The following is a 19,532-nucleotide window of genomic DNA, read 5'->3' as shown; positions in this document are numbered from 1 at the left end:
TAACTTTATGTAGCCCAGGGATCAGCAACTGTTCAGGACCAGAGGGTAAATATTTTCAGCTTTGAGGGCCACATGGCCCTCAAAGAGCAACCGCTCAGCTCTCCCATTGTGACCTGAAAGGACCACGGATAATAGGGAAGTGAATGCGTGTGGGAGTGCTTCAATAAAGCTTTACTCATGGACCCTGACACTTGAATTTTATACACTTTTCACATGGTCAAACTATTTTTCTTCTTTGAGTCTTTTTAACCATCTTCAAATGTAAAAGCCATCTTTGCTCACAGCCAGTACAAAAACAGGCAGTGATCTGGATTTGGCCATAATTCCCTGCAGCCCTTATTGAGCCCACTGTTTCCCCCAACCTAATAACTGCAGGTCCTTGCCCCACCTCACCTGGTGACACTTATTAACATTCCAGGGAAGCATTCTATAGATACCACTACTCAAATTACGGTCTGGGGACCAACAACATCAGCATCGCCTTGGGGCTTGTGAGAAACTCAGAATCTCGGACCCCATCTCAGACCAACTGACTCAGAATCTCTGAGAGTGAGACCTAGCAATTTGTTTCAACAAGGTTTCTGGTGATTCTGAAGCCACTGAGGTTTTAGAAGCACTGCCATGGACCACACCTGGAAAATCGTTGTCTTGGAAACATCTGATGCTACCTAGGGCTGTCAGAATAGTCCATTCATTCATTCAACAAGTCGATACACATGAATTGAACACCTACTAGGGGCCAGATCCTTTGCTAAACACTGGTGATTTGAGCTAATTAATAGATACTGTTGGGCCCTTAATGGACTGGGAGATAGTCTTACATCAGAGCCCCAGGGAATAGATTTGAGTGGTTCTGCTTCTAATTTCCTCACTTAACAATCAGGCTTTGCTGGCTGGGGCCACACTACCAGCTCAGGCCACACACAGGATGGAGGTTATGTGCTAATGTAAGTGAAGTGTTGCATGTCACCTAGATAATAAATGCCATTTCACTTTCAAGCTACTGAAATTACTGCTAATCACCATCAGTATTCTTCTTCAAGTGCTATCTCTTAGAATTCTAATATGGATGGGTTTGGAGTTTGTAGGGGCAGTTTATCGTACACCAGCAATAAACATCCCAACAGAAGATTTCAAGGTGCATTCGATGCCTTTGCTCCCCCCATTCTTCTTCGGAGAGCGGACATTATTTTTTCGGCTTTGAAATGCCGTGCATTTGCGGTTTGTCAGATTCCTCGCTCCGCCCTTCCAATCACAGACATACCCCTACACTTTAGAGCAGGACAAGGGGTGGGAGCTCCCCGGGGAAACCGTGAAAGTGATGAAAACAAGGTGTCTACCCCATGACTTCACTGTCACTGCATCAATTGCCCATCAACCAGATCCTTATAGGTGAACATCAGCTTGAACATAGGGGGCCCTACAGCTCTTCTTCAAGTGATGAGAATAGCAACTTTGAGAGGAGATTGCCAGGGAAACACGTGAGACTTGTGTGTGTACGTGTGTGTGTGTGTAATTGAGAGAGGGCACATCCATCTGCAAACAGACGTAGAGGAGTGGGAAATAGTAATAGCACCACAGGTCTGAAAGCACAAAGACCTCTATCTTCTAACAAACTGGCCTATTAAAAGGAAAGGTCACTTGCTGGCTTAGCCTGAAGGAAGAAGTTCTGCCAATAAACCCAGCAGCAAAATACGAAGATGGAGAACAGGGTGAGAAGGCACTCTTGTTTGTCTCCACCTGGAAATCCTTTGAGAGGTGCTGCTTGGAGACTGGAGATTTAGGCACTCAGCTGGTTTCCCTGTTTTCAGGCTTCCATGGGTGATCAACACTGCAGCAACATGACTCTTGCCCAGCCATCAGTAAATGAAAGCTAATTAACGAACACTATATTTGTTTCACTCTTAGCAAAGGGTACAGGCTTATCCTGAATGAGCAAGCTTTCTGAATATTAAGCTCCCACATCCTTACAAACAAGGTTGATCAGAACTTTCTATAATATATGCCCCTCAACAAGCCAATGAGTCTGGTATCATTTACACTGTTGAGAAAGCTGGGGCTCAGAGACAGTGATAAACTTGTCCAGAGTCACCCAGCAACTGAGTGCCAGAACCAGCAGTCCAACTAAGTCTTTCTGATATCAAAGTTACGACCCACAATCTACTCAGCATTTCTGGCCCACCATTTTATCCTGGAGGGCAGATCCCAGTCACTCAGAGGAATATAGGAATTTTGTTTCTGCTCATCTCAAGGTTTAGGAATGACTTGGTATAAATTCCTTCCAAATTCTGTTTCCTAGATCCCTAATTTCTAACTTGTGTTTAAGTAAAACGCAAAGCATTTAAAACTCTACATCATATCATGAGTACATATTCTGGTGGCCAGAATGGAGGAGGTGGGTAGGGAAAGAAAGGGGCTGATTGGCTCTGGAGAGAGCCTAGTCTGGTTAGCTGTAATTTGCACCAAACGAGATTTCAAGAGAGCAGCCAGAAAAATGCACAGGTCACATTTCAGGACCAAGGGCCCATCCTTCTTTGGAAAAATTCCTATGCACACCCACATAAGCCCTCTTGGCAACCTCTGATAACAGCTGAAAGAGATGAAAGGTTTTCTGTCTTTTGCTTCTAGATGCCCCTAAATACACTGGAATACTACTCAACAGCAAGAAGGAATGCACTATTAGTACATGCTACAACTTGAATGAATCTCAAAATGATTATGCTAAGTGAAAGAAGTCAGAAAAAAATAATCCATACTGTATCTTTCCACTTATATAAAAGTCTAGGAAATGCAAACTAACTTATAGGGACAGAAAGCAGATAAGCAGTTGTCTTGGCACAGGGCTACAGTGAGATGGAATGGGTGGGTGGGTAGGATTATAAAAGCCATGAGGAAACTTCTGGGGGTGATGGATATGTTTATTTTCTTAATTGTGGTCATGGTTTCCTGGGAGGATGCATCTATCAAAACTTCTCATTGTATACTTCAAAGATATGGGATTTATTGTATGCCAATTATACCTCAATAAAGTTGTTAAAAAATAAAATAGAAATAAATAAGTGGGAGGTTAAAGGTATTCTAACCCGGAACCACATCCTTCCCTAATGACATTTCAAACTTGAGTGGTGTGTGTCTTAAAAATTATTTCATAGGCAGACAGGTATCCATCTCCATTGTAAAGTAGGCAGATAGGCATTCATGGTGGCTTTTGGAGAAAGATCATAATTCTGCAGACTCCTGTCTGGGTATGGCTTCCAGCTCAGAAGATGAGTCACGGAGACAGAGTATGGACCATTGAGAACTTCCCCTAGCTGAGCATACCTGCCTGTGCACATATAAGCTCTCACATGTTCAAATCTGCTTCTTTCCAGGTTCCGTGGCCAAACCCATCACTGACGCCCCAGCCCAGCCACCCCACCAAACCCCACCCCTACCATGGCTGAAGATGCGGACATGCGCAATGAGCTGGAGGAGATGCAGCGAAGAGCTGACCAGCTGGCTGACGAGGTGAGGGTTGGAGACCTGGGAAGGGAGCAAAAGATGGAGAGCTGCGTAGTTTGTCTTATTCAGGTTGAGGTGGGAAAAGGGCTTCTTCTCATGTCTCAGGGAAAAAAAAACAAACAGGAGGAATATGACTTTGATTTCCTATATATCTAAGGGCTCTGCACACAGGAATGGGCTGGTTATAAAACTTGCATGCAGATCAGTGACTGAGCCCAAACTTCCAACTCCTAGAAATCTAGAGAAGTCAAGATCCTCTAAGAAAATCACTGTCTTTGGGTGTCTTACAGCCAGTGTTGTGCCAGAGTTGGCTCAATTCTGAGAGCTGGTTGTTACATTGTCCAGAACTTTGCAAGGTGGTATTAAAATCAAAGGTAATAAATACTCAGATCTCATCACGTCCTAATGATTTTACTACTATCTATGCTTTCAAAGTTCTTGGCATGTGTTGTATCTGTAGTGTGAGGATACCGTCTAGTGGCGTGTTACCGTGAACCTTCCCAAGTTCACCTTCAGTGACACCATGGTGTAGTTAGAAATCAGAGAGGGAAAAAGTATTTACACCACGGAACCTGCAAACACTACAAATCAGGGCTTGACCTATTGTTTTGTTGATCCTCTAAACTTAAGAAAGTGGAAAAATATTAATAATGCAGATAAAACTTAAAAGTATGGACATCCGCAGCCATTACATTATAAGCATCACAGAAAAGAATTGAGAAAATCTTCCAGTATTTGAAAACTACGATTCTCTTCAGCAGAGAAGCCACTTGCATCATTGACAAATGAATAAAGTTCCAAAACATGTCTTCATTCTTTCACTTGCCTTTTATTCACTCACGTAAATGAAAATATCAACCAGCGTTCATGCCAGAGCTGCACTTGTTTTATGCGTGCTTAGCTGTGGGCACAAGAGTTCAGCAAAGGGCTTCCCTGGTGGCGCAGTAGTTGAGAATCTGCCTGCCTATGCAGGGGACATGGGTTCGTGCCCCGGTCCGGGAAGATCCCACATGCCGCGGAGCGGCTGGGCCCGTGAGCCGTGGCCGCTGAGCCTGTGCTCCACAACGGGAGAGGCCACAGCAGTGAGAGGCCCGCGTACTACAAAAAAATAAAAAATAAGAGTTCAGCAAAAATCAACAAAAGCTTTCTGTGAAAATCAATTGGCTATACAGAATTTGCAATAAAGTGTTGTGTATTTTATTATTATTTATAAATTTTACAGTAGTCATCCTTTATATCATTAAAATAATACACACACACAGACACACACACACATTTTTTTTCTGGAGAGCCCGCTGTTAACATTTACCAGCATACCTCTGCTTACAGCCATTCTATTTCAAAAAGCAGCCTGATGACAGTGCTTCCAGGAAAGTGAACATGCTTCGTGTTCCTGCAAACTCTTGTCCAAAATAAGTTTGTCATTGAGAAACACAGCTTTTGAGAAATCACACTGGTTGCTGGATTCTAGTAATTTAAAAGGAACTTAGAAAAAAGTGGCCACACTGTGTCCAAGGGGCCAATGCTGAATTCATTTTTTCTTATCTAAGGATGAAGATAATTATTATAGCTGTCTCCTATAGACTAGTTATTTCAAACACGCTTGATTTTTTTTCCACCCTAGGGCAACAACTTAATTTGTACTGATAAGAACTTCCAATTGTGTTTCTAGGAGCTTTATAAGAAAATCGGGGCTTCCCTGGTGGCGCAGTGGTTGAGAATCCGCCTGCGGATGCAGGAGACACGGGTTCGTGCCCTGGTCCGGGAAGATCCCACATGCCGCGGAGCAACTAAGCCCGTGAGCCATGGCCGCGGAGCCTGTGCTCCGCAACGGGAGATGCCACAACAGTGAGAGGCCCGCATACTACAAAAAAAAAAAAAAAAAAAAAAAAAAAAGAAAATCGATGTTAGATTCATCTCAATTCATGACAAATGATATTTGCCTTTAAAATTCAATATTCCTGGTCCAGGGAGGCCACATTAGTCCTCTGAGTATTCGAGATAATTTTTCATGCCTCCTGCACATGCAAAATTACCTTTTCGAGATTACTTTGTCTTTGATATCAAGATCAACTTCGTCTGGTTTTGATTTTATGACAATCAGCTTTAATATAATTGCTTTAGGGAATCTTATTATGTAGAAAGGCTTATAGGAAAGAGATTGAAATTGATTCAGTTACAAACTTCAAAGAACATGTGATAACAACCTTTTATGTTTCCCAAGTGAAGAAAGTTTTTCTGATATTCCAAGAACTCTGGATCCTGCACTCATAATATTTATGTTTTTTATCTTAGTCGCTGGAAAGCACCCGTCGTATGCTACAACTGGTTGAAGAGGTAAGCAGTGACTATATTTGAACATGAACTAATCCTTTTGGCTGACATATTCTTTGCCTAGACCCTTTGCCTTTTCCCAGACCACCGTCCCATTGATTCCAGTGTGAAGGTAGCTACCAGAAAGCCACATAATGAGAGAGATGCTGTATTTAAGTTGCCAGGTTGCCATCAAAGTATTCACTCTCCCTCCAGCCCAGCCTATCTTCCCAGTCTGGGAAGCAGAGGAGGGTGGTATTTCCAAGTAAATAAATGCTCCCAAGAAATCACAAAAACAAATCAGAGCGATTTTTTAATATACGAAAGGATTATCTACATATAATCCTCATTTGTACTGATTTTGATGCCTCTAAATTACATCTAATCTTGGCCTTCTGTTTTAAATTTAGCCACATATAACACTTTAAAAAATATGTACCCATAGAGGCATAATTTTCAGAAATTGTTACATTTATAGTCAGGCACTAAAATTCATGAAATAATAGGAAAATCCTTTAATAAAGGGAAACATCAAGTCTAGTCATGTAAATATAGAAGCTCTTTTATAGTCCTGACTCTGGATTTAACATCCATTTGCAAGGCATGGTTAATGAATCCATGACTATTTTTAAATGGGTGAAATAGGGCAGACAGTAATAATGGAATCAAAAGGGCATTTGCAATAAACCTCATTTATTCCAATTTGGGAGAGCGGCAGTCAACCAGCAAGAATAAATGGATTAATTGAACTTGTCCGTTGGGAGAGATGAAGTGGAAAAAAAAATGGGATGAGCTATATTTATCTTAACTGAATAAAAGAAGTCTAATCGTTTTTATTCAGTGAGATGCTGTTTTGTCTATGCTTTGAAAATGCTTATCAATGTATAAATTCATGTGTGGTTATCATCTTTAGAGATCTTGGAGGTTTTCTAACAGAATGATCAAATGAGCCTACTTGCCTCATGCTACTGTAAATTGCTTTTGCAATGACATGAAAGGAGAAGAGGGTCAATTTTATAAGGCTAAAAGGAAGGGCAGCCGCCTCTCATACTATGGAAGCCAACATTTTCCCTTACTTCTGCAGCTTCAGCTTCTCAGCTAAGAATGGAATATAGCCAGATGTGAATTGCCACAGGAGGGGGAGGAGAAGGTGGCAACCAAGAGCTCAGAGGACCCCTGGGAAGGGTAGGGGGTCCACTGAAGGAGATCTATTATCATGAAAAATGACAGTTTGAGCCTGCAGCGTAGCATAAATTGGCCCCCACAGGAGGTGGGCCAGCAAGGGGCCCTCGGCAGCACAGGAAAGCAACCTTCACTCTCTTAATGAAGAGAAATGTTTTCTTTGTGCTGTCCTGGGAACACCACTCACGCAGAAGTACTTGAGGACCAAAAAGGAGGCAGATATTCTAAATCTACTAGTGTCGGTGAGGCTTTCAGAATCCACATGTTGCCCCTCATCTTGTCATGAGAACAAGTAAAAGGAACAAATCTGAGTAACATCCACACATGAGCTCTCACCGGGACAGGAAGGAAGGGAGCACAGAAGTCAGCTGACATCATCATCTTGATTCGTGTTTATGACCTTCAACCATGGCCTCCAAGCTCATATTTCATTTTCATTTGTGCGTGTGCACATGTGAAGGGAATTTCTAAACTACAAAATCTATCACCAGTTTGCCCACCTGTGCAATGTTGAAACTGCCTAGAACACGGAAAGTGGTGGAGGAATGCATCCAACACACTTTTCCCAACTAGCCCCTCCCCCATCAGTCTTTGGGCCGCAGAGGCTTCTTTTTCTGTGTCTTCTTAAATTTCAGGCAATGTTGGCCAGCTTGGAAAAGGAGTGTCTGCTCTAATTTATTATGGGAAAAAAAAAATCTCAAAAGCTCTATTAATTGAAGTAGGATTCTCAAATGTTACATTTTTGGTTTTCCTAAAGTGTTTCTCGATCAAGTATGAAGTTGCATCTTAGAACAGGGGGTGAAACAGATGGATGCTGTCTCCTACCTCTAACAAATGAGAGGAGGCTATTAGACTTTCCATCCTTAGGAAATTATGAGCAAGGCATTATTAGACTAGATTGATTGCTCTTACATCCTCCTGGGTTATCTTATATTGATGGTCAGACATCCCTTAAGTCTAGGGCATTGGCCAGTCAGATGACATTCTGCTTTCAATCAAAAAGGAAATTCTCTTTAAAGAGAATCAGCATTAAATATTCATCAAGGGCAGAAATCATTTGGAAAATCTGAGCATTGAAATACCAGGATCTTGCCCATGATCCCAAAGTCCATCAGTGCCATATAATTTGAATTGAGCTGAATGCTTATTGAAATTCAGTCTCAAAGACAGGAAAGGTTACTCAACTTGTGAAGTTTCCCTGAGGCAAACAATCCCACTTTCAGTGGAATATAGGACTTTGTGCCATGCCTCATGGACTTTACAGTGTAACAGAGTGGAAGGCATGGAAGCTTGGTTTTTAACAGAAGCCATCATCAGTGTATCAAGGACAATGTAAAGTTACACAGAGATCAGTAGAGAAAGTTCAGAAAAGCTGAATACCATACACACATAAAAAGATTAGAAATCACATAGCACTTGGTTCCCAGCCTGGGGCTGGTAACTGGCTCTTTTGATGGATGCATTTCAGCAAATATTTATGGAATGCCTGACACTGGAGGTGGAAGATCAAAACTGATATCATATAGAAAAAAGATATGAAAATAGCTCTCCAAATTCAAGGCCACTCCTGCCTCAGAAGCACAGAGGAGGGGACAATGAATTCTAGAGGGAGAGTCATGAATACTATTTGATTCCAAACAAAAAAGTTAACTCTGCTAATACTAACTGCAGGAAATGAGGTCTACAGATTAATGCCTTGGGCTATGAAACAAAGCCAGGAAAAGCCACGCTGCCCTAGGACAGGCTGATCCAAAAGCCCCACACAGAGCTTTCGTGCAGTGGTGGTTACTGAAGGCTCCCCAACATTTATGGGTGTTTCAGCATCTTTTCTTTTCATTCCAACTTATCTTTCAAAATACATTGGCCACAGAAGAAAATAAGTATTCTAAAGCTATGTCTTTGTTATGCCAGACTTTCTACTAAAGGTGGAAAATTCAGGCTGAGCAGTTGTTTTCAGGTATACGGTTGTAGGTAGGGGTCTTTTGGAACTCTCACGGTTAAGAGAGTATCTGGACTGGCCTAGTTTTAGCTCAGGTGTATCGGACTTTGGGAAAAGCATTTCAGGATGACAAAAGACTTTAAAATGTTCTATAAACATGGTATTAGATCATCAGCAAGAAAAAAAATAAGAGTTGAGAAATAAAAAGTAAAAAGAAAGAAATGAAAAATAAATCAGGGACTTCCCTGGTGGTCCAGTGGTTAAGAATCCACCTTCCAATGCAGGGGACCCGGGTTCGATCGCTGGCTGGGGAACTAAGATGCCTCATGCCGCAGGGCAACTAAGCCCACGTGTCACAGCTACAGTGCCTACGCACTCTGCAGCCCACACACCACAACTAGAGAGCCTGAGTGCTGCAACTAGAGAGAAGCCCATGTGCCACAACGAAGAGTCCAAGCCCACGTGATGCAACGCAGATCCCACGCCGCCGCCACTAAGACCCAGTGCAGCAAAATAAGTAAATAAATAAATATTTTTGTGAAAAGCACTGACGTCTCCAACTCCCCCTGTTCACAGTTAGACAAGTTTCCCAGGGATCTTGAACAGGAACCAGGAATTGAGCTAAGACAAAAATAGAACCACCTCCGCTCCCTCCTAGCTATTAAAACATAATACTCTTTAAGGAATCAGAGAAAGTAATATTCTGCCTCCCCCAAGATATCGTCCCATCCCTGTCCTTCTCTCTTGCCCTCCTAGTTCCTCCAAAGGACCACCCAGTTGTTTTGATAAAAGTTGTCAGCAAAAAGTGGAGCCAAATATAAGTTCTACTATTTATTGAGAACCTACTATATGCCAGCAACTGTGCTCAGAGTGTATTATCTAATGTAATCCCTGCAGTCACTTTTTCTACTGCTTTGCTCTCCATTTTACCAAGGAGGAAACTGAAGTCCACAGTGGTTAAAGAACTTGCTTGAGACACACAGCCACAAAAGACAGAGATGAAATTCAAACTCAGATCTACCTGATTCCAGAGTGTGAATTCTTACAGCATTTCTCTTACACCAGCAACTCCCACAATATTTTTTAAAATTTTGAGTATTCCACAAAAAGCAAAAGGATCTAAGAAAACAAACATAGTCGCTCATCCTAAACTGACAGATTCCACACAAATGAAATCCTTTATCTCAGTTTTTGAATCACAGCCTCCAGTGGAGTTGAACCTGTAGAAGCTTTTAGGTTCTGTAGCTTATTTTGTCTTTATAAATCTTGGGAAGTGAGGGAGCTGTTTCTGTCCCCATCTGACAGCTGGGAAAGCTGAGACACAGAACAGGTGACTCTAGAGCAATAGAACTGTCAAGATAAGTCTAGAATTCAGAATTACTGACTCCTAGATGCCAGCTCTGTTCACTTGACCAAACTGTTTATCATTCTGTGAAGCATAGTTTAGAAGCCAGGCATTTGTCTGGCCCTTACCTTAGTGCCTGGGGCAGAGTGGAAGCTCAATAACCATTTAGTGAATGAATGAATGAATGAATGAACAAACTAATGAACGAGTGAGTGAATGAACAGACCTAGCAACTACCCAATCTTATTTAACATCTCTATCCTTATCTTAAATATGGGAAAGCATCCTGAAGGGTCAAGTGACTCTTCCCCAATCTCAAGACTAGTAACTGGCTGAGCTAAGAACATAATCCAGCATTCCTGCCTCTCTGACCTGTGCTCACTGCTTCTGTTCTCCCAAATTGGGACAAACTCTGGGTGGCACTGAAACACTTAGCACCAAATTGAACAAAGAGGAAATTATACTTGCAGAGGAAATTATACTTTATTTTATTTATTATATAAAATAAATGGGTAGAGCAGAAAGGGTCAACAGATGAGAGCTGAACTGACTAAACTGAAGTCACTCAACTGTTTCCCACCCTCCATCCCAAATAGAATGGAACAGAGATCTCATGCATGGCCTTGAGTTGGGTCCTTAGAGAAGAATATGCTCTCTGAGATGACTCCGTCCTCACTGGAACTTGCATTGTCACATCCATATGCCTGAATGAGCCATCTGCTTTTTACAATTTCCTCTCATAAACAATGGCTAAAATTTGCAGAAAAGGGTCATAGAAATTGTTAAAATACAGGCTAGTGTAGACAAATGTCCATTTATAACACATTGAAGAACAAGAATTTGAAATGTCTTCTGGGGTCTAGAATCTTGCTGCTCAATGTATGACCCTGCACCAGCCAGCATCGCCGATCTTGTTCATAATGAAAAATCTCAGGCTCTACCCCAGTCCTACTGAATCAGGATCTATATTTTAACAAGATGTTTTCTATGCCGGGGATTCATGTGCACATTAAAGTTTGAGCCATGGTCTAGAAACTTCTGGTGGTAGTCTGTAATGATGATATTTTAGTTTGCCCAGATATCCTGCTATAGATGCATTTTGTGAAGGTATTTATTTTATTAACCCTGGTGTAAGGCTAACTATAGGCCAGGCACCATTCTAACATGTGCCACCTATTAATTCATTGAATTTGCATAAGAACTCAATGAGGTATGAACTATTATGATCACTGTATTACAAATGAGAGAACTGAGGCACAGAGCAATTAAGACATTTGCCTGAGGTCTTGCAGCCAGGAAAGAAAATCACCAGGATTCCAAGACAGAGTCTAGCTCCAGAATCTGTGCTGTCAATGACTCCTGAAGTCATCCTAAGCCTTTACTCTCCAAACTACATCCTGACTTTGCAACTAAAAGTTATCAAAATGTGTTCAACCACTAATTTGAAAAGATACATGCACCCCAGTGTTCATAGCAGCATTATTTACAATTGCCAAGGTATGGAAATGACCTAAGTGTCCATCAACAGATGAATGGATAAAGAAGCTGTGGTATATATATACAATGGAATACTATTCAGCCCATAAAAAAGAATGAAAATTCGCCATTTGCAGCAACATGGATGGACTTGGAGGGTATTATGTCAAATGAAATAAGTCAGACAGAGAAAGACAAATACTGTATGATATCACTTATCTGTGGAATCTAAAAAACACAACTAGTGACTAAAACAGAAAAGAAGCAGACTTACAGATATAGAGAACAAACTAGTTGTTACCAGTGGGGAGAGGGAAGGGGGAAGGGGCCATAGAGGTGTAGGGGTAAAAAGGGGGTTCTTATGTGATTACATGAAATCATGTATATGAAAGTTTTGAAAATTATAAAGCACTATAGAAATTAAAGAATCTTTCATTTAATTTTTTTAAAAAAAGCAAAATAGGCTTTTCTGTCTGGGAGAGTTAACTGCACACATTTTCTGAAATGGTGAGTTTATAAAAGCTCACAGAAATAATTTTCAGTGTTTTATTTTATTTTTTAAAAGCACTATTGGAATTAAATTGTTGAAATACTGTTAACAAAATGAAACACTTTCATTGACCTCCACTAACATCTCTCTCTTAGGTTAATGTAAGTCAGTCAAAAATAAATGGGGCCATGAGAGACATATTTTAGAATTTATTCTAGGTACCACCATGACCTTTTCTTGAAAAAACAATTAATCCAAACTGTAAGCACTTCCATTTAATACCTATTAATAATCACCCTATAAAATGGAAGTTCTTTACTTAACTAGTTCCTGTAAATGATGATTATGAGCAATGCAAATACCTCTGCTCCTTTTTTCCCACCCACCAACTCCCACTCCTCTCCACCAAATAGTTCAGGGCTGTTTGGTTTATTTAGATCATAAGGGGTGAACAAAAAAACTGCAGTAAAACTTGTGGATGAATTATTTTCTCACACCATACTATTATGCAGAATTTCAGATTTCATTAGAAAAAGCCCTTATTTCTCATCTGTCATTCCCTTTTCTAAATCTTGCAGAACTTCTCTCCATAGAGAAAGAAATGGAAGATTGAATTTCCTTTTGAGCTATGTTTCTCAACCTTTGTGAAGCTGTCATCTTTTGTGATAAACCTAAAAATCTCACCACCACCCCCAAGATTCTTACACATCTCTTCAGTGGAGCACCCCTCCCCAATTCACCTATGGAAACTTTCCGATCTATCATGCCAGAGAAGATTTAGTCTTGAAGATTGTGAAAGATTTGCTTTCTGTGGTTGGTGTTACAAAAACTATAGGCATTTTTATTTTCCAGATATAAAATCACGCTATAATATTAAGTATGTGTATTTCAAGTCCATGCCAAGCCCCATCCTGAGCCCCACCCCACGGAGACTGAGCTACATCCCCCTCTTCTATCTGAGAATCACTGATGAAGCAAGTCCACAGGTGACCCACCTCTCTGAGTTCCTCCCCAGCCCCTAATACTCTTCACCATATTTCCTCCCTCTTTTTCCTTTGGTCCTTCTTCATTTTCCATTTCTAGGGCTAATTGTCCCCTTACTGATTTCTCTTTCTCTCTTTTCTCTCTCTAACTCTTTTTCCACTTTGCTACCATTATTGGAATGTAGAGTAAAGATGCTGGTATCAGGACTTTGGTTATGTTGGATGAACAAGGAGGTAAGTTCAGATTTCTTCAGTAAGAACAATTCCTCATCTGAATAAAGTTCATTAAAAAATGATTTGTGCATCTATAGGTGGTCATTGACGTGTGTTATGCACATATGTGTGTAAGAGTTCTACAGTTTTTATCTTGCTTTTTTTCTCCTTTTTCTGTTAAAAAGATTGGTAAATGTATGGAAATGTTGAGATCTTCACAGTTGAATAAATGGTACTACACGCCCTGTTATATGTGTTGGGGTAATAGAATTTTGAAGGCAGAAGTCATTTGTTTGAATTTTTAATGATAGAATTTTGGAGAGTTTGAGAATTCTCCTCCTCATCCCCAATCTTTCCCATAAATTCTGTGTGATAATTCCTAAATAGAATGAGAGAATAGTATACCATATTGTCCATTTCTTTTGACCATCCTAATTCAGCATCTGGCAATATTGATTTCCAAGTCATTATGGGAATTCCTTGAATAACTGGCAGCTGTTTTTAACAGGATATAAGCTGAGGGAAATCACTGTAAAGTGGAAAATTGAACCACTTAAAATATTTGAACATTTTCTTTTAATTATTTTGGAAATACTAGAAGCAGTGAACATCAGAGTACCAACATTTTAGTATAGCATATTTAGTCTACAGTGGAACCTAGAAGGGTAATACCAAATTTTTTTTCTTTGAGTTATACATACAATCATACAGCAATGATTTATTTAATTCTAGACACAAGTTAGTTACCTGATTCCATTCTGAATTCTTATCATAATAATCAGATTTAGCAGAATTTGTTCTCTTTATGTATATCTTACAAAGACATTAGAAAACTCTTAGCAATCATGAGAAATTTTTTGTCAAAGATAAAAATATAAAATATTTTACAACATGGAACACCATAAACAAACTTCAAGAATAAACCTCAAACTGGGAAGGGTGGGGGGGCGGGGTGGGAAACTGCCTTATAGATAACAGACATAAGGCATTTCTCTAAAATACAGAGAGACCTTGCATTTTATCAAAGAAAAGGACAACAACATACAAGAAAAAATAGATGTAATATGTAAATCATCAGTTTACAAGTAGACAAATGAAACCATGCTTCACCCAACAATAGTAATGAGATGCCACTCTTTTGTAGATTGGCACAACTTCTTTTAATTGATAATAATCAATGCTGTGAATATGTTGGGAAAACAGAAACCCTCAATCTACAGATGGGCACTGTTGATCAGTACAAAGTTTAAGAGTAATTTGATAATATCTAGAAATTTTGATGTGCACCCATCTTTGACCAAGATATTCCACTCATAGAATTATATGCTGCAGATATTCATTGACAGCTCCATGAAGAAAAATATACATGCCTTACCTGTAATGGTATAAAACTGGAAACCAAATGTCTGTCAGTGGGGAGACCGACCAAATCAATTATGATATGGCCAGGAAAGAAATTCTGCATAAAATGTTCTGCAACCTTTACAATATATGAGATCAATTTTTACTGACTTCTGAGGAGATACAGCAGGGGCAGGGAGGGACTGAAGGAAGGTGTATTATTTGGTGTCCTCTGGGAAGCAACTGCTAAGGATCAATTAGAAGTGTGTGAGATTTCTTAAGGAAATGTCTGCAATGGGCTAAGTGGAGAGGAAGCAGGAGTAGGCAGGGAGAGCCTTTGGACTGTGATGCGGGCTTGACACTTGTGAGAGGAGAGGGGGGTAGAAGGAGGATTGGGTAGGAAGAGTTTCACACTGTACTGCTGCTCTGAGAAAGTCTCAGCCAGACTGATAGGCAGGCCAGGAGCAAAGACAACACAATGGAGCAGCCCTGTGATGGGCAGGGATGCCTCCGCTCTAGTAAATTGTGCTCAGCTGTTGGCTAGAAACATCCCAGGGAGGGTATGGCTTCCATGTAAATGTGGTGGATCCCATAGGTGCAACAGCTGGAGGTATCATCAAACTACAGGGTCCCTCTTGAAGGGAGATCTGAAGGGTACACCCTTATGGCTGCTATATAAAGACTTTAGTTTCTATATTGTTTATTTGTATTGAACTTTTTCCAATTAATATACATCAACTAATTTTTTTAAATCAGAAGAAAATTTTTTTAAAAACAATTGAACATCAGTCCCAACACTTCTCCCCCCATTTTTAAAATATAAATTGTCAAAATTAATACAAAAATAATGGAGCCTAGTGGAGTTGTATTTTGAAGGAATTATAATAGCTGTGGCAGTCTTCAGAACTCTCCAGATGAATTTGCTATAAATCATAAGACTAGCTGGCTTGATGTGTATAACAATGTCCCAGACTTTGAAACTCAGGACACAGCAAATCATTGCTTTTTTAAAAAAATTATTTAATTAGGTAGCAGGTGCCCATACAGAAGAGTGGTACCTCATTTCCAGAGCTAAATTGATACATATATACTCAGGTAATAAGGAGTTCTATCTTATTAACTCTTTTAGTTAATAATTTGTATGTGAAGGGAGTAGAAAAGGAGCATTGCAATAAGAGAAAAAGTTTGAGAAAGGTTCAGGATAATACCATTTTCTTCCCTAATTATAAAACATTGACATGAAAAATAATATATACAAATCTGAAGTCAAAAAGAAAGTGAATAAGATATTGAGTTTCAAATTTCGTTGTACTTTGATGAAGAAAATCTACAGGCAGAATTTGCCAAAATCTCCAATAAAATACAAAAATATATTATTCTTAAACACAGATGATTCCCAGGAACAGCTTTACATTATTCTCTGAGAAACGAAGTAAAATTGTGGATTGCCCCCACAAGATAATTAATGTTCTCAGCTAAGACATTTCAGTTGTGACCACACAGAAGTAAATGCTAACTTCTCGTTTGAACATATTTCCTAGGATAACCTGGGTTTTACCAGATACGTGGTGAATAATTGATACTAGTGAGAAGCATGCAGCTGTAAACCCTGAAAAGTGGGTAGCTTCTGCCTGGTCTTAAATGCTACATGTTCCATTTATACTGTAAGAAGAGATTAGAACTTTTGAAATGACTGATGAGGCAACAACTATCTTTACTGCCATTGTAAATGCATTTTGACACTGCATATGCTGTGTTTAGTTGTTTAGATCAGTAACTGCTTTAAAATTTCTCTCCAGTTATGCTCTACTAATTTTGTCTTTGCCTGAACACCAAAAGTGTTGACTGCAACAGCACAGAAGTCTCAAGAAACAGCCATCCGCCTAAAGAGCCAATCCAGGTTGTCCTGCTAAATGGTTGTGCTAGGAAATTCCTTATGGGATTCTTGTTTTACACCCAGGTGTCAGGAGACACCAAGGAGCATTGAGCATGACAGATGGCCCTGAAATGTCCTGCGTCCTTGGACTTTTCTTGTCTCCGAGAGAAATCCCCATGAAAAACCCTTAGCCCTAATGTGGGATGATTTAACCTTTCACTTCCATATCTCTTGTTCCCTTTGTTGGTCTTTGCTGGGTTATATATTTGTTTCGATGCTGAAAATGCTGCTCTTGGGACAATCCCATGGGAACGGCTACAAACTAAACAGTGAAATATTTGACCACTTCCTGGCAGAGTAACCCTCATCCACAGAGCCTGCCAACTTTCTTAAAGGGTTCATGGCACTACAGGGTAACATTTGTGAAAACATCCCTCTTGCTAAAGTCCACTCACCAATATCTCTTATGAATGACTAAAGTTGCATTGCCCAATATAATAGCCCCTAGTCACGTGGCTATTTAAATTTATTTAAATGAATATCCATATGTTCATCAATTCTAAGGAAAATGAAAATCATGTAGGCAGCATCTTGTAATTGGTTACACTCATGAAGACTTGCACATTGGGTCAATCAATAGCATTGGCCTCTTGCTATTCTTGTACTGTTTCTTTTTTTACTAGATTGAGGATTCTAACGGCCCCATGCTGCTTTACTTATGTAATATTAGTAGAAAAGATGTCTAAACTTAGATCCCTGAGCATCCTGCCATTGATGGATCCATTACAAATAACAAGTCATCCAAATATCATAGCAAAAGAAAGAACAATCTTTTGCCCCAAAATATAGTGTGATGTACTGGAATACCTCCCCAATCCAAAATCTTATTCCCCTCCCAGTCTCCAAGAGTAAACAGAAAACAGCCAGAAAGTAAGTTTAAGGAGGTAAGGAGCAGTCAACCCTAGACACTACATCACATCAGCCTCTGAGATGCAGCTGTCTATGCCAGAATGGAATGAGGATATTGATTGCTTTCAAGCATTTCCTGAGAAAAATCTTCACAGAAATCATTTAAGTGCTGTGAAGTCCCAATACACCAAACATATCCACAAATGTAACTCAGTAACACTCTTAAAATTGACATTATTATGAGCACCTGCTATGTGCCATAGCACTGAAAAAAACAGGCAAAAATCCCTGCCTTTATAGCATTCACATTCAAAGAGGGAACCAAAAAAAAAAGAAAAAAATTAATATTATTGTCAGAATATCTGTGACAAAATGGTTCCACAATATTTTTAAATTTCTTTTTTCATATTTTTATTTATTTTAAAAATTTTTGTTTATTTTTTTGTTTATGGCCATGCCATGTGGCATGCTAGATCTTAGTTCCCTGACCAGGGATTGAACCTGTGTCCCCTGCAGTGGAAGCAGTGGAGCCTTAACTACTGGACCCCCAGGGAAGTCCCACAATATTTTTTTAATTAAGAATTTGACTTATAATTGTGTATATCGAAACATTCAACAAATATTGAAGCAATAAAGTAGTTTTCTGAATCAACTTTTCTGAAAGAACTCTAGAATTCCTCTTTGCTATGATCTTTGCTGAACAATCTGGCAAACCGTGGCCAAACCTGCTCTCAGAAATAGGGATTTGGACCTGCCTGTTTGTTTTTATCTTTTAATTTGAATTCTCTGGTTCAGAAATTCAACATTTGTGGGCCAGTTCACTTTTATTTATGTTATTTTCTAATCCCTGGAGACACAGTGGGTGGGGATCCTGAAATGTCAGAAAGTTATCTTAGCTGAAATATTAACTCCAGAGAAATTCCTTAGGAAAGGCAAACACCTGAATGTGTGTCCCCATGCCATTACCTGCGCATATGTGAGCTGTCATTAGTTGAGTCCAGCAAGTTTTCCCTCTGAACCCAGATGCTTCAATCTCATCTCAACCCAGCTCTCCAGGAAGCCATCAGGAATTCCTCGATTGGAATTTGGCGTCCCTATTCTGTCTGTACTTAACATAGTTCTTGTTTTGAGGATGTTGGGCTCCTTTCCCCCCAACCAATCCCCTCATTTGATAGTTAATTTGATCTACAGACTAATTTATTGCATTCCTTAAAGGAAACTGGAATGAAGTCTTCAGAAAAGTACAGAATTCTCTGGATTGTCAAGAATTGTCATCCATTTGTTTTTTAGCCCCTTTAGAGATTTTTTTCTTAAGCTATTACTGTACCTATATTTATTCAGCAAATGTTTGCCAACACTACACCCTTATTTCCTCTGGCTAGCCTATGCTGGATAAACATTTTGTTTTCCCCTGTCATTTGAAAAGCAGAGCAGAGATAGCAGATTCCTAATAAGCTGAATTCTATTCCTCAGCCCCACAGAAGAGAACATAATAGGCTCTTATTTTCCAAGTGGATAGTCTCTCCAGTTTGGGTCACTAGTGAACCTAGCTTAGTTTTCTGGAATGACAATTTGTACTGGAATGACAACTTAATGTGAAATTGTTTTTAAGTGATTATGTATGCCCTTAGACTGGAAATGTATTTACCAGTTTTATTCTAATCATGCCTTCCTTCCCAGAGGCGTAGGCATGCATGCATGAAAATATAGATGAAAGGAGGAATAGAAATGTAATTAGGTTTTGTAAATAGACAGCCAAGACCTCCCATTGCTGCCTTAATGGTCTTAAAAGCTGTTTTAAAAATCCCTTCATGGAACTTATAGTTTACTCAATTTGATGACACAACTTTTGAAAAATTAATCAAGTTGGTGTATGTTACCCTGGTGACCTAGAAGTATGATTCATTTTTATGGGTATTGATCTATGTCTTAGGTACACTAAGGTCAGCTTTCCTGGCAGTGAT

General features: G+C 39.7%; 1 protein-coding gene across 3 annotated transcripts in view; it reads left to right on the top strand.

Moving 5' to 3' along the window:
- Positions 1–19,532, top strand: part of SNAP25 (synaptosome associated protein 25) — a 158,286-nt gene that overhangs the window by 124,693 nt on the left and 14,061 nt on the right. For all 3 annotated transcript variants that reach the window (XM_067012692.1, XM_059037482.2, XM_059037481.2), the window contains 3 exons: positions 3,372–3,507; positions 5,797–5,838; positions 13,415–13,463. In XM_067012692.1, the coding sequence (XP_066868793.1) occupies positions 3,436–3,507; positions 5,797–5,838; positions 13,415–13,463 (163 nt within the window). In that variant the 5' untranslated portion in view covers positions 3,372–3,435. The remainder of the gene's footprint in view (positions 1–3,371; positions 3,508–5,796; positions 5,839–13,414; positions 13,464–19,532) is intronic.

This window comes from Kogia breviceps, chromosome 14, assembly GCF_026419965.1.
Source record: "Kogia breviceps isolate mKogBre1 chromosome 14, mKogBre1 haplotype 1, whole genome shotgun sequence".
Lineage (NCBI taxonomy): Eukaryota > Metazoa > Chordata > Mammalia > Artiodactyla > Physeteridae > Kogia > Kogia breviceps.
This window is presented reverse-complemented; position numbering and strand designations above follow the sequence as displayed.